Raw genomic sequence first — 16,582 nt, forward strand, 5'->3', positions numbered from 1 at the left:
GCGATTAGGACAATGTCCTAGAGACTTACCATATATGATCAGTGCCCAAGCCTCCTCCCCACCCAAGCTAGGACCAGGGAGGGCCAGGCAGTGGCTGCTGATGACTCAACAGGTAGACTCCCCCCCAACCTTATCTCCCAAGGATGGTAAGGTTGCAGACACTAATGGCACTAACTAGTCTGAGCGGGACTCGAACCCCCGGCTGGCAAACACCAGGCAGAGACGTTACCAATCAGGTAACAATATTTGTAGGGAGACATTTCCTAAATAATGTACCTGAGCCATCAATAATGAAGTCTAAATATTTAGGTAGATATGCACACACACACCCTGCTGGTTCAGCATTTAGTGAGTTTTTCTGTGTGTAGTCTAATGTTTATTGCGTTTATACAAAAATTGAGCCATCAGTGTAACAAATACTTCAATCTTTATTTCATTTAGAGTCCAATTTTATAAAAATTTCTAATTCCTTCGTTTCTAGATAACCTTTTTTTTTCTCCCACTTATAAACCACTTCTGTTTTGCAGTCTTAAATTATGCTGTTCCACATTTCTTCCACTAATTTATTGAGAAACAATCTCTTCCATACCACTTAATTCATGACTTATTTTTAACTAGTTTCTTTTCCCGTTTCCCCTCCCCCTCATCCTTTATCATACCCCCATCCCCTCCCGGTATCGACACCTGTTTACTGGCCGTTGCCAATAATCCAGAAAGGCTCTGAGTCCCAATAGGAATTTATGGGTAGTTTGACCACAGTCGGGCTTCCATTTGTGCCTAAACTCCTATTTTCATGGAGGGAAATTCTGTGGAGAGGGGAAAAGCTAAAATAAAGAACATGGTTAAACACGGGGATATCGCATAGCTTTGCAGCTGTTGGAAATCAATTGCCGTTATTTGCCAAGGGTCCGGAATTTTCACAAATTTCGATGTCATCGAAGTGGCAAATTTTTTTTAGTACGTTAACGAATTCACTTGGCTCGTGCATATTACGTTTCACTGTTGAAACAATACAGTAATATTTCAGTCATGGAACAATTGTCAGTAAACGAACAAACGGTGGGTCCCATTCTGAGACATTGTTCAAGTTTTTAAATATTTTTCTTACGCACTTATAAATTTTTCTCCTTTGCAACTGAAATTTTCATTGAAATGCCATGACAAGATTGTCAATTGAACTTTTATAAGCAGCTTTCAGTTTCGACACGAAATGTTTCTATCTTTTATAAACAACGGATGTCTTTTTGTGAGGTGGATTTTGTTTTTCAGAATTCTGTGTATTTTCTTGTCATTTTTTTCACCTAGATGTGTGTTTTCTATTTTCCTCAGGGGGTCTGTGTTTTAATTTAAAAAATACTTTAAATCTGTTTTTGGGAAATTCTATAAATTTAAATGATTCATTCATTTTCGGCATTGTAGCTTGATATACCAGTTAAAATGGCATGACTATTTCGCAACCGTTTTTTTAACGGACCAAAATAGTGTCGCCTACGATGCAGGTTGACATAGGTGTTTTTATTCCAAGTTTACCCCCTTTTAATTAATTCGTTCCCTCGAATGTCTCTTGGGAGCGATATACTGAATCTCTTTTTGAAACTCTGGGGGATTATCCTACGCCACTAGAATTCACGTTTGATTTTAGCCATGCATGAATCTTGGAGGAGAGATAAGGATCATGTCATTATTAATGATAATTCGGAACAAACCCGTATTAGGTTCCTGCATGGAGGACAATCAAGGACAACTACAGTATAAAGAACCACCTGCAGGAGGAAAAAGATGAGATTTTTGTCGCTGCAGATAAGTTCTGGTTGATTTATGCCAACAAATGAGGGGGAAAATCACGTTTCAGGATGACAGTGTATTAGCGCTTCTGTGAATACTGGTCATAAAAGTTAGCAATGTTTCCAGAGAGGAAATGTTGCAGTTGTTAAACTAACTCATCACTTTCTTATGCTTGTTAATGAGGTAGACGTAGATGAATTACAAGACCAATGGTAAGACTTAATTTATGAAAAGAATATCTGCAACATTTAAGCCAGAATACTACTTGATTTGGCACGAACTTCAGTGTAAAATGTGGCAATAATGGAGCTAAATTCAATCTACGGTTAAACTTGATATGTGTAATTTTTGGCATTATTTTCAGTCAATATAATCAAAACATCCAAAACAAAACAAATTACTAGTTTATTGCATTGCAAGCCAAAATTCATGCAAAACAAGCAATAGCCCACCAAAAGGTTAAATGTCATGAATGGGAGTCTTCAGTCTCTTATAATGGATTTGAAACCTAGAGACTACCATAAGAGATACGTAAAAAGGACATAGAACATTAAAGTAGAAACTCCTTATTCCCTAAAATTCAGCGAATCAGATGATGATTCACTTCCTGTTTTTCTTCATTAAAGTATAATTCGGATTCAATGCCAGATTTCTTCAATAAAGTATTCTTAGAGTTCATGTTTGGTTTTATCATCTTATTGATTTTAAATGCATTTTTGTTTCAATTTAGCAATTTCATTTACTTTTTAGTTATGTAGGCAATTTTTAAAGAAATGTTCTTATTGAGCTTTCTATATTTTTGTCTAAAAAAAAATTTCTCATTTTGGAGAGTGCCAACACTTTTTTTATGATTGTTTTGAGGTCATTGTTCAATTGTTTTAAAAGTTCGTTAGGGTTATTGAATTACAACATATTACACACTGTATGATAATAGTATTCATTGGAAGTACTCAAGGCATTATAAATAAAAGATTAGAGAACCAACTGCAGTTAAGAAAACTTTAACCTTTTCAGGAATGTTATGAATTTATCACCACCACCAAGCAAGTCTCTTATTGCCTACGAAATTTTGCTGGAAAAAATTACCATTTTATTATGATTTGTAATTGTTTTACTCTTATCCAGTTTAAATTATGATCTTCTACATGAAGGGTAATACACATTTGAAAAAGTTTTCATGCCCATGAGAATACTGTATTGATTATAGATTTATATTTTTGTCAATTTTTTCTCTTAAAATTTAGAAGTAAGAACTGGACTTGATACTGTATACTGTATTTGGGAGGTTTAAAGTTGGGTGATACAAACTAGTGTTGCCAAACCCCTCCCACACTTTTCAGAATGTCTATGTTGTCGGGATTTACATCTATGAATGGGTATATTGTGGCATGAATTATTTTTGTGTACATGAACATTTACATACAGATGAGCGGAATAAATGATAAAGAAAATATTGTACAGAAATTTAATGAAGTAATGCATCTCTTCAGGTTACTGGGCTTCCGTCGTGCAGTTCCCATAACTGGTAGAAATTTGAATATGACCCGCGAGCTGTATGCACTGGCCCAGGGAGATCTATTGAAGACTTTCTTTATATCACCTGACAGTAATCTCTGCTTCCACGGCAAGTGCAGGTAAGGAAAATCTCATGTCAACGTCTTCACCTGTGAATAATTTGTAGTGGCGTTTTCTTACTGCCTATTCTTTATCAGTCTATGATGCATTTACCTCCTTTGAAATGGCAGATCATTATCAACACCCCACCTCGTGTAATTTTCCGTTTAAATAAACAAAACTAAGATCTGTCCACTGTAAGTTTATGTAATTTTTTTGAATTGGTGCAACCATATCGCGAATTTCAGTTTAATACATTAATCAGTCATGACAATTATAAATTTTGATGGTTTTCTTAAGTATAAGGTACTAATTTTTTTTATTCCATGGGTGTTTATAGTCTATAATCCTTCTTGGTTGACTTAGTGTGTATATATATTATATACATACACACATATATATATATATATATATATATATATATATATATATATATATATATATATATATATATATATATTTACATATACATACATTGTGTAGTTTTATAGTTTACGGGCATAGCACTTTTATAAATGTTAAGATTATAGTTAGCATTATGCCTATATTAAATGTGTAACCACTAAAACTATCATAAAAATAAGTTGCATGCTATAAAACAACTACTTACCAGTATTAATAATTGCCAATGAATAGATCCTGTGTTGCACAGTATTATCGTACACAGTACAGTAATTCTCTTTCATCCACAGTTATTACTGTGACACAGCACATGCCATCTGTGGTAATCCTGATATGTTGGAGGGATCCTTTGCCATCTTCTTACCCGGAAAAGATGCTGCTCCCCGGAAAGTTTGGAGACATCCTTGGCGCAGGAGTTACCACAAGAGACGCAAGGCTCAGTGGGAAGTCGGTAAGGAATTATAGGATATGTTGAAATTGGATATTATTATATTAGGTGATGAATCTATATAATATACCAACGAGAATAATCTTTTGATTTGTGAATGAGTATGTAATATGTGCCTCTTTCATACTAGAATGTTTTATTGATGTTAATATATAATACAGTACAGTTTCTGGTTGCATGTCCAAGACTTAAATGTGGAATGCATTAGCCCTTGGAAAAAAGTTATAAAAATAAAAATAAAGTGAAATGTTTAGACTAAACCTTGTACTAAATACCATATCTATGATATGGATATTAAACCCAGGCACATTGTTCAATTAACTCATTCTAAATATGATTTTAGAAATATTGACCATACATTGTACATTATTTAGATCTTCTGATACCTTACTATCCAGCGCATATTACTAAGTATGCAATTAATCCTAGCAAGGTTGCTTAATTTTAGTGTTCAATACTGCGCAGTATTCAATAATTTTCATTCCGAATGTGACCAGATTGTGGAATGGTTTTCTTTATCATATATAGTAGTAGTTGTTAAACTTGCTGACTAGTCTCATTTTATAATTTGTCACTTAATGATTTAACCTTGTTATTAATCTTAATTTTATTTTTATTTTATAGTTGGTTTCTTTTCAACAATGGGTGGCTTTTCATATTAGAAACTTGTAGATTTGTAGCATTCTTTTTCAAACTTGGATTTTTTTTACAGTAATAGTAATAATAATGTCTATATGGACCTTTTATCTCACGGCTACTAATGCATGTTAGAAATGTAACATACTCTTTAACTGTAACTTTGAACTTGGTCTTTAGTCTAAATTTCCACATTAGCCAGGAATAAAATGTTTATTGTATCAATGTAAAATATTACATTTTCAGTCTAGTGATTAGAATAGCTTTATAAAAATCTGAATTCATTTTTTTTAAATGTATCGCCCGCAGTATCTACATTACATAAAATGTTGAATACATTTTATTATTATTACTAGCTAAGCTACAACACTAGTTGGAAAAGTAGGATGGTATAAGCCCAAGGGCCCCAATATAAGGAAAAGAAAATAACAAAGAAGCATAGAGTAGTGTTCCTGAGTGTACCCTCAAGTAAGAGAACACTAACCCAAGACAGTGGAAGACCATGTTACAAATGCAGTGGTTCGATTTTGGAGTGTCCTTCTAAAGAGCTGCTTACCATTGCTAAAATGTCACTTCTACCCTTACAAAGTGGGAAGTAGCTACTGAAAAATACAGTGCAGCAATTAACAACTAGAGTGAAGAATAATTTTTCAGTTATCTTAGTGTTGTCAGGTGTGAAAGGGAAGAGAAGAAAATGAAAAGAATTGGCCAGGCCAGACTATTTGGTGTATGTGTATACAAAGATGTCATAACCAGAGAGGGATCCAATCTGGCCAGTCAAAGGACCCAATAACTCTAGCGGTAGCATTTCAACGGGTGGCTTATACATTGGCCAACCTACTACCTACAAACAAGTTTTATGAAAGATCTTGTGTATAGAGTATTTATTAGAATGACATTTTAGAATTACAATAAATTTTAACCAATTTAAATGGTGGCAGTTTGTAAATATTATTACTCTAAATTACTTAAATTGAAATTTTTCATTTGCTTAGGCAATTTGGAATGTTACTAAATCCTGGATACATTGAGAAACATCAGGTCTGTTCGACACATTTCTTACAGCAATAGTGAACCGTGAACTTTATCAAATAAAATTTCAAGACACTTCCTGTTACAGATGATGAATACTGTGATCTTGTAAAGGAGGTACACCCATACAACGAAGGTCGGCGGCTTTTAGATATTATGGACATGTCCATATTAGATTTCTTGATGGGTAACATGGACAGGCATCATTATGAAACATTTAAGGTAAGGTCTTGCCCATAATTTTCTCATGTTGCTGATCTTTCCATAATTTCTTCCTGCCTTGTTACATTAAGAAATATTGAAGTGGTACTATTGATTGGATTAATTGTCCTTATTTGATCCTCAATCCTAATGCATAGAGCACTTAATGACTCCTGAAACCATGATTATGTTTGCATGGTTTAAACCAATTTAGGTCAGAAATAATCACATTTTGTATTTGTTTTCACATCAAATGTAGTACTGAACTTTAAAATTTTAATCAACGTTTTGCTTTCACAAGAGTGTTATATCTACAGATGCAGCTTGTAAGAGGTTTAGAAATTTAAAATTTTTATTTGTAAATTTTAATAATTTGTAAGGTAGTTGACTCTTTCAGTGTATCTGATATTAAAATAATTTAATTTTGTTTTGAAAAGTCTTCATATGTCAATTTTAATTATTGTTGGAACTTTATACAGCTTTTCCTCAGACAATGTAGTTATTAGATAGTGTTGTGCAAAATAAGCCTTTTCTTCCAGTGTGGTAATATACTGAATATCTAGTGTGTGAAAACATGTTTATACTAAATGTAGAGACCCGATCTTCATAGTTAAATTAAATTTTATTTTCCTTTGCAGGCTTTTGGAAATAATTCTGCTCCTGTACACCTTGATCATGGTCGTGGATTTGGAAAGCCATTCCATGATGAAATTTCAATTTTGGCACCAATTTACCAGTGCTGTCTCATCAGGCATTCTACCCTTGATAACCTGTTAAGGTAAACCATTATTCTATTACATATTACATTACTAAAATAAATTTATGGAATTTGTATCAAATGACTCAGCACTGGGGGAAGGGGGAGGTAATTCAAAGCTTAAGTGCAGCTGTAACTGTGAATAATTTGAGTTGAGAGAGAGTATGTTAGGGTCGGTGGCATCTTGTGGTCAAATTTAGTGTGAGAGCTATTCCAGAAAATTTGTGGCTTTCGTATTAGTATTGTGAAAAGTGAACAAACTGGTATTAGAAATTATATTCAAACTATAGATTCCTCAAAGAACAAATTCAAACACTTTTTATGTACCTAAATTGTTACTATTAAAGCTTTGAGCCCTTCATTTAAAAATTATACCCATTTTTCTTATTTTAATTTATACCAAAAGATCAATTATTTTCTTGATTGCTGGATGACAATTGAGGAAATTTTTCTCCATTGCAAGCCTTGAAAGTTCATTTAGTCTTCTGATATCTTAGTTCTCAGAGAAGTGTTTGTTTTCACAGCGCGAGCGGCAGCGCTCCCTTTCTCTCAGCTTCGTATGCAGTTTCCTATATGCGTACGCGCACGCCAGCCAAACGCCAAGCAGCTGGAACTGTGAAGCATGCAGTTCCATACAAATATTTTTTTATTTATTCATAAACTTAGAAATGGCTAATGACATTAAGCTTAAGGGATTATATATTGTATAAGTATGAAGAAATAATTAATAAAAAAAAATATTGAATGCTAGAAATAAAAATAGAGGGTGCTGCAGTTCTGCAGTGCCTACACCTGAGCTGCCACTGGTCAGGGTGTAAAGTACAGTATGTTGTATGGATCAAGTGTTAGTTGTTAGCAATTGGAAAGAGTTAAGTAATGTTGAATAAGTAGGCAGTGCTAAAGCGTCGAGACAGTTGGGTATAGATGGTAATTCAATGTGAGTGTCCAAATGCAACTGGGTGGTAAAACCTGCAGTCACACTATTAAGTAAAACAGTAAGGTGGAAGCATGGATCAAGTAAATTAACCCTGTGTAACATAGCATTCTTCTTGTATTTTGAAACTTAACTACAAATTGAGTACCATTTTGAAATATTAGTGAAATTTATTGGATTTATGAAATTAGGCTATATGGTCCAACACTGGGACCTTTAGGAACGTACACACACACTGGAGTCCATGTTATTATTCACCATAGAATCTTACTGTATATCAGAAGGTGAACAGTAGTGAGGTGGAGTGCGCTATGCTTTTAAAATCCAATGACATGCAAGTAAACATGAAATCAAAGAATGCTAGCATATTCAGTACAATATTGCACAACTTTCTTTACTGAAATTAACACTTTTGCATAATAAAATTTTGCTTATAAATGTCAATACCTTATTCAGCTACCAATTTTCCTTGCAAAACAGGATTTATTTCTGTCAAAACCACGAAAATAGGGAGTATTGTACAGCATGCCTCCTCCTTACCTGTAAAATTCCCAAGTAGCTGATGTAGTTGAGTAAAGCAAAAGTCTGATATAAGGTTTTTTCCTAGTACTGGGTCCAATCTCTCTATATCAACCCTTAAAGCACTAGGAGCATTTTATATAGATACAGGATGTGGCCAAGGCTGGCACACTTGAGAGGGATACACCAATCCTTCCAGTGTAGGTTTGTAGATATTGTAACACTCCAGATGTTGCTGACCCTTTCATGCTTTTGAAACTATTCACCATCCCCCACATAAAATATCTTTAATAATAACAACAACTCTTACATTAAAATATAGTGATAGGTTACAAAACCAAATACTGTAGAGATTCTAATATGACCCAACTCAGATCACTGGCCCCCCACAAATGCTTTGTAATAGGTAATGCTCACACCAATTGTCATACTGCATTCAAATAAAGTATTGTAATATCATAGTTGTAATAAAGGAAAAATGGTATTAAACATGCAATGAGTATTATGGTAACCAACACTCCCCCTCTAACAGGAAATTGGTATTATTAATGTTATTTAGTCACCATCAGCCCCAGCAACCACAATGCCAGTATTATTACTATTATCATTCTTATAAGGAACACTTCAATCATAAACCTCGGCAACATTTTCCCTCAACATTAATATTAAAATGTCATCAGCACCGCAAAATTAACATAGCTACCATTGGCAACGAGACATCTAGAGACCTCCAAGGCTTAGAACAGTAAAACCTACATACAGTACAACAGAAGATAGATTTGTTATCCAGATTTAAAGGTTTTTCATGAATGACAGAGATAAGGGATAGTGATAATGTCTTATCAGGACAATGCCCTAGAGACTGACCATATATACATATGATCAATGCCCAAGCAGTTTCCACCCAAGCTAGGAACAGGAAGGGCCAGGCATTGGCTGCTGATAACTCAAAAGAGAGACCTATAGGCTCCCTCAAATCCCCCCTCCTTAGCTCACAAGGATAGTAAGGTTACAGACTCTGAAAGAAACTATCAAGTTTGAGCAGGGCTCGAACACCAATTGGGAAAATCGCCAGGCAGGGATGTTTCCAATAGGCTACAGCCTTAATTGCCTGGCACCATATTGCAACCAAACTATTGAATATAATGCTATAAAATGAGGCACCAAATGAAAAGTAGCAGACAACTATAGAATATTGGTTTTTTTAATTTGGGTCATACCCCAGCACTGGGTTCTGAGCTCATTTACAACTGGGGGAAAACCTTGAAGTTACAGGTAAAGAGGATAGACAAGATAGAAAAATGGAAATGGGAATGGAATTATCGCAGTGAGTATGGCTAAGGTTTGAAAAGATGCTGCAGAGACCTTTAAAGTAATTTCAATAGAGTGCATGAACCCCCTATTTGGAGAGAGTCCCTTTGTTTATGCTTTCCTTAGAGTATGGTTAGAACTCCATAAAACTATTCAAAAAATTAAATCTCGGTCATATTTATTCTTAAAAAGCCTAGTCATTGTATATCAGTAATAGATATTACATTAGTAATAATGGATAGAATTTACTAAATGCAGCTTTTAGGAAAAAGATCTGTGTAAGGTACACAGAAACACCATTTAATCATGCAATTGCTGCTTACCAGACTTGGTGTGTGAGGTGGTACATTTACTACTGTTTTTTTGCATGATTTTTTCCTATTCTGGGAATAATTTTATGTATGAAATTTGCTGGGATGTTATAGAAAGGTTCAAAATAATGACCCATGACTTGTATATAAAATATTACTTATGATGCAGTTTTCCCCTATTTTATGTGAATGGTTTGTAAAGGGCTGTCTGTTCTGTTCTGGTGGCTATTTTTAGATACCTCTCATTGTTTCATAATCTGTTTTATAAATACATGTTGCTTTTCTCCTTTAAAAGGTGATTAGTCTAAGTCCAAATCAAATTCTTACCAGGAGAACTTACCAATAATATTGCCCAAGGTGTTAGCAAATTAAAATGAGTTAAATTGATGTATTTTATTTACTGTACTCTATTATAAAATTGTAAACTCTTTGTTTTTTCCAAAGTTCCCCTTGTCATCACACATCATTACAAATTGTGACGAAAAAAAACTTTTACGGTATAAAAATATAATAGAACTGTATGGGAAATTTACTGTAACTTTTATCATTGCAGGTTCCATCGTGGCCCTCAGCACCTGAGTGATGCCATGAGGGCTTCTATGAGTGTTGATCCTATCACCCCTATCCTTTGGGAGCCTCATATGGTGGCTTTGGACCGAAGAGTGAACATTATTCTGCAAATAGTGCGAGAATGTGTGGAGAAGGCTCAGGATCCTTTACATGTAATTGTGAATGATTTCCATTAACTAAACCTCTTATTACTTTAATACTAAATGTGAATAACATGTACCATTGTACATGACTGCTACATGAATAGTCTGATGTAGATACAGGACAATTTGCACTGAAATGATCACTGACAGTGAAATTAATACTTGTGTAGCATTAAAAACTGCTTTGCATAGCTGATATGCAATAAGTTGAACAGCTGTATCTTGGTGTAGTGCAGATTGGCATAGTACAAGAAAAACAAAATGCTTACTATCAGTGCACAAAGAACCAGAACCAGAAGCATGGTGGAAAGTGCAAAATTCAGTGCAATGGATGCTTTACATTGGAATTGTATGTCTTAATGGCTAATTGTGTTCAACGTTCAAGTGTATGCTTTAGGTGATGGGTGTAGTTCTTTCAGGGTGTGGGGACTCATTCAGCTCAAGTTTCTGATGAGAAAGGTGCATATTGCATCCAATTAAATAATGTAATAAGCCCAGCTCAACTAAAAATGAAGCAAGTTCAGGAAAGAAGGGTTCTTCACAACTCATTGGTACAGTCTCTATTTGCATTTATGTACTGGTATACAGTAATTCAAATCCCGTTAAAACCTATTGGATTAGACTTACCCAGAAGTGTTAAACAATATTGCTAGCTGAATTTAGAAATGTCTGCACAGAGAAAAGGAAAAAATTGTGATAAAACAAGAAACATCCTTTTATGAAGTATTTGTTATACTTATCTCGTAAAAAGATTTAAAATGGTGTAGTTCATGTAGTGGTGCACAATTAAACAGGTGCTAATATAAATGCATATTCTGTAGCATAATGCTTAATGTCAGTCAGGCTGGAAAATACAGTAATTTGACTGACTTGTTAGCCTCTACAGGTACCTTTGTTTAGCAGTTAGATATCCTGCAAGAAAAATCAGGTTTGATAAAATTCTAAAGTAGATTACAGTCTGTTCTGCTATAACAAACTATCATGGAAATTACACATACTTTATTTCACATTATGTAAACTATACTGTAGTAGAAAAAGTTTTTGCAAAACTTAATTTACAATTGTACATAATCTATTAAGCTTAAATAGAAAACAATATCAATTGATTTGATATTTTAACATACTGACACTTATTAGGAAAATGTTTTGTTTTTTTATTATTACTTCTGACACTGAAGAATAACCAAGGTTTTTATAGCCATATTATACAATGGCTATTTTGTTAATTACATTTATTGATATTTAAAACTACATTTCGAATGTCATAAACACAGATTTTTTGGCAGTGGTGCAGGTTCCATTAGCTGAAGTTATGCTTATTTTGAAACCCAATTGTATGATTGTAGCAGAGTAGACTGTATGGATATGAAGAGATATTTATCAATTTTAAATCATTGTACAGATTTAAATTGTTTTGATAATTTTAATGAAAGACATTTAGAAAAATTGTATTTTTTTATAGTTGTGTTTAACTGCTTATTTATTGTTGCGCTCAGTAAAGTACTACGTTCATGCTATTGTTGTCTTTATAAGGGAAATTTAGCATTTTAATTTAATGTTTGTATATGGTTTGAGTGTGAAAACTAATTTTATGGTCTTGATAAGGAAAAATCATTAAATTAGTGTATTCTATAACCTAAGTAAATTATTTCTTAAAAAATTATATATGTATAGCCACACCTCATGTTATGACTTTTTTTTATAAAAGTTATTTTTTAAATATACACTATGTATAAATTAAAAAGTAAAGTTGAACTGTCAAATGACTTCCTTTTATTACTAAGGATATGGGGTAGCTTATAGGAGTTTTTATGGTGTCAAGGTGGCTTTGTAAAGGGGTTAATTGTGTTGTCGTTTTTCTTATTGAGTCAAGAGACTTTGAATCAATGAACATGAGGTATGATTGTACACTATATGCAATGCACAATGACCATTTCTATTTTTAAAAATGTGTACAGTATGTTTTAGTTTACCTTTCTTGCACTGAAAGATGAAGTTGTTGGTTTTAAGTTAACCCCTTTTCACAATTACCAGCCATTGCTGGTTTTCCCCATTTCTTAAGCACTAGTATAATTAGAAAAATCATTACATAGCACATATGTTCATATATTCCATTTTCTAAGTATCAACTTTTAAGTTCAAATGGTTAAATTTTACTCGTGATTGAGATTAAGAGATTTCCTTAACCCAATAGGCTGCTGTATAGATATTGTATTGTATTTTTATACTTTGACATGCATAGGTTGACTGATGCTGTGAAATATTTGATATATTCTGGAGAATTTATTTTGATCTTTTAGATCTTGGAGAAAATTTGACTTTCACTTGAATAGTTTAAAATTATTACTTGAATAATGTTTTAATTTAAAAAATAAATATCTAGTAAAGTGCTGTAATAGTAATGGCAGTTCACCAGTATAGCTTTTATTCATTAATTTTATATTATCCTACATCTTATCAGTGCATCCAAGCATATGTGTTGCCTAATAACTTTCATATTTGTTTTCAACTTATTAAATTTTATAATTCTATTTTAAAAGTTGCTCAGCCATATTTACTTTTTGTTGTTTAAAAGTTTTACATTCCAATATTGTTGTTGTAGTACATAAATGATGGGGATACACACGTCATTGGAAACATGTAATGTATTGCACCAGATTGTATTGGCTCTGAAATATAGGGAAACATCGAGATGCATGTAAGCCTATGTGTATAGATGCTATAATGATTTATAGACAAACTTTAAAAGTATTTTCAGGAAAATTTTTTTCTTTAATTGCTTTATATGATCAAAATTAATGCAAATTTATTTTTAATGGGAAGCATCATTTATTGGCATCATCTGCTGGTATTCCACATTCCTAACCTGCTTTCTATTATATGAAGATTAGGTTGTTTACAGTTATGCCACAGACATAAATATAAAACATTGAAATTAAGAAAACAAATGTGGTCCAAATGCCATATATTTTTATATGCATTATCTTAATAGTAAATGTATTTGAACAAACTTATTGTAACATTCTAAAGCAGAATGTACATAATAGTAGGTTATAATTATTGCTAAATGCATATAAAAAGTACAGCATAGCGACTTGCACAAGTTGTGTGAAACACTGTTTTAACAGCTTGAATCTTGAGGGAATTATATTTTAGACCATATTGTTACTAATGACATCTTGAAAGTATCTATTTGCATAGATTATATTTTGTGATAAATGAAATTTACTCTTGCTAGAGTTATTTTCTTACATTAAGTTTACAATCAGCATGGTTATGTTGGTGTTGCATATTGCCAAGTTCCATAATAAATCCAGTAATGAGTTCAAAAGAAGTTAACTTCATTATTTGCATGAAAAATTATGGACACAGCAAATAATGGCCAATATTAAATTTCTACTGAAAGTTGTAGATGCGAGTCACTGTGCAGTAAGCCAGGGTGTAGAACTCTCACACCAAGATAGCTTTTATCTTAGGTTAGTAACTTTGAAACTTGTATGTATGCAGGACATGTTCTATATGTTAAGCAATGTCCTAGGCAACAAGGGCTGTGATAAAAAATTTTACTTTCCCTAACCCATTTAACTGAATAAATTTTTGACTTAGGTTTAATGGAATAGCTTACGTATATATTAGGAAACTTTGTGATGCAATTCTTCAAAATTATAGTTGTTAAATATGAAGTGCCAAGCTCTCCTGTATTACATATAATTATTTTATGTACTATATGGTATAGTACATATGTAAAGCTGTAAAAGCTTTTCTAGCACTTTATATGTAGGTAATTATGTAGTGCAGTGACATTTGTTGATTTTCCAACATGTGTTTTAACAAAAACACATTTCTTGCTTAATGAAGCCCAATTTCTGTACACTCCTAAGTACCACAGTTTTAATACACTGCCAAATCTAATCACAGATCTCAATCTATATAGTTCTGGCAATAAATTTCTTTCAAATTCTCATTTGGTAATAATTGAATGGCTATAGACTAATTTGTTTTGACCCTTTAGAAATACTGTTAAATCTATAATTATCTTCCAACAGGTTTTCCATTGCTAATCATTTTTCTTCAGTGTGCATTCTCTTGAATTTAGTGCATTGAAATAAGAAATTTGAAATATTTATGGTGGCTAAGTAAAAGCATATTGAATATTTTACTTTACATGTAGATTTACAAAGGCAGGATTAGTTATTTAATGTCAATAATAATTTGGTCTTTTTACTTATTTTAAGAAAGTATAAAAGTCCAGTAAGTGATTCAATCTTTGAAAAAATTTACAAATTATCAGAATCAATAGGTTTGGCTGTGTAATAAGACTTAGTTGTACATGAGTGTATGGCAGAACACTTGGCTAATGTCTTTCATTTCTAGAAAAATTATTAGTCTTGTGATAGAGCTTTAATTTATGTCATTCAAGTGGTTTGCTGCTGAAATATAAGAGAAAAGGGAAAATCCTCCTTATACTAGTTTTAAATTTGGTCAGATTTACAATTTTAATTACTGTTTAACTATTTTCAAATAACTTGAATTGTATAACTTGTATTGGTCCAAACCACTTGACATGTTTGAAATATGTTAAGGACTAATCACAAGGAATTTTACTTTACTAAAGACTGTGCAAGTACTGTGCTGTATTGTGTAGATGTGTTCATGTGAAATGGTTTGTTTCTAAATTCAACATAAAGCACATTAATAGTGATTAAACCATGCAGAAATTGAGAACTGCATGATATTCAATGTGCATTTATAGTTGACAGGCACAATATAGACAAAGTGTTGCCACCAGGCCTCCCCTTTCCCTCCTTACGTCAGTCTTCCATATGACACCAAGTACTGTATTAGTTTATTTTACATAAAGGGGAATGCAGTTAAACTTAGTGTTACTTCTTTCTATTGGTGGAGGGGTTTTCAAATAAAAAAAATTACAGGGCTACTCATTAAGGAATAGAAAAATCCCATTTTGACCATTGGGACGAAGCTGAAGAGCTCTCTGCTTTACTGCTATTGCACTTTTTGCTTACAATGTAATTCTGGAAGTTTTAAGAAAAGTAGAAATTTTTTGTGAATAACCTAGTGTCATGATGCTGGAAGTTGTACAAGTAGACTTTATAAATGCTACTTTAAGCATTATTGGGTAACTGTACCAGGGTGCTCGTTTAAAATCTCAATGGTTTGTATGTTAACGAGGCCGCCTGTTATAAAAAAAATCTGTATAGTACTTTGAAAATACATATGGTATCAACATTAGGTTTTGCAACCATCTTTAAATAGATCAATGGAATCAGTATGACGATTAAGACTTGAGACAAATTTTTCCAAGATTGAGATATCTAAATCTTGTACTGCATTGTATTATTAAAACTTATGTAAAGAAACCTACAATAGTTGTACTACATAAAGATCGAACAAGTATTTCTAATACCAGTCATGCATCTTAAAAGTTGAAATTTATACTGGATAAAATGTCCTTTCAGGTCTGGAACTTGATCCTCTATTGTTAATGTCCTTTCAGGTTTGGAGCTAGATCCTTTTATTGTTCATGCCATTAGTGCCATGAATTTACCAGAACCAATACTAAATATGATGATGAATGAAAACGATTTTGCCTCTTGTACAAGCACTACCTTTCTAAGAAGAGAAGCCAGATCTGGAGAATCTTTATTTTCAAGTTTTTAAATGTGTACATAAGATGACCATCACTTGAAATGACTTTATACAAGTGAATGTGAAATGTATATATATAGAGCTATCATCACTTTTATCTAATTGTACATAATTTTTTTCTTTAGTTTTAAAAGTACTGTACTAGTTAATATGTACAAGAACTGTCCTAAGTTCTAGGAATTAGTTTATATAACATGTATTGAGTGGACAGCTCTTTATCCATTCTACTTGAAGCAACTGGCTCGTTTTTAA

The 16,582-nt window shown here is 32.8% G+C and overlaps 2 protein-coding genes across 5 annotated transcripts in view; both read left to right on the forward strand.

Annotated features, from left to right (window-relative positions):
* LOC137640410 (extracellular serine/threonine protein CG31145-like) overlaps positions 1-13,997 on the forward strand; it is a 25,944-nt gene extending 11,947 nt beyond the window's left edge. Inside the window, exons 3-7 of the mRNA XM_068372968.1 lie at positions 3,276-3,419; positions 4,092-4,252; positions 6,006-6,139; positions 6,757-6,896; positions 10,504-13,997. Coding sequence (XP_068229069.1) covers positions 3,276-3,419; positions 4,092-4,252; positions 6,006-6,139; positions 6,757-6,896; positions 10,504-10,696 — 772 coding nt within the window. The 3' untranslated portion in view covers positions 10,697-13,997. The remainder of the gene's footprint in view (positions 1-3,275; positions 3,420-4,091; positions 4,253-6,005; positions 6,140-6,756; positions 6,897-10,503) is intronic.
* Positions 1-16,582, forward strand: part of LOC137641610 (prostaglandin reductase 1-like) — a 581,256-nt gene that overhangs the window by 484,819 nt on the left and 79,855 nt on the right. The window lies entirely within an intron of this gene.

The sequence above is a fragment of the Palaemon carinicauda genome, chromosome 5 (genome assembly GCF_036898095.1).
Source record: "Palaemon carinicauda isolate YSFRI2023 chromosome 5, ASM3689809v2, whole genome shotgun sequence".
In the NCBI taxonomy this organism is placed as follows: domain Eukaryota; kingdom Metazoa; phylum Arthropoda; class Malacostraca; order Decapoda; family Palaemonidae; genus Palaemon; species Palaemon carinicauda.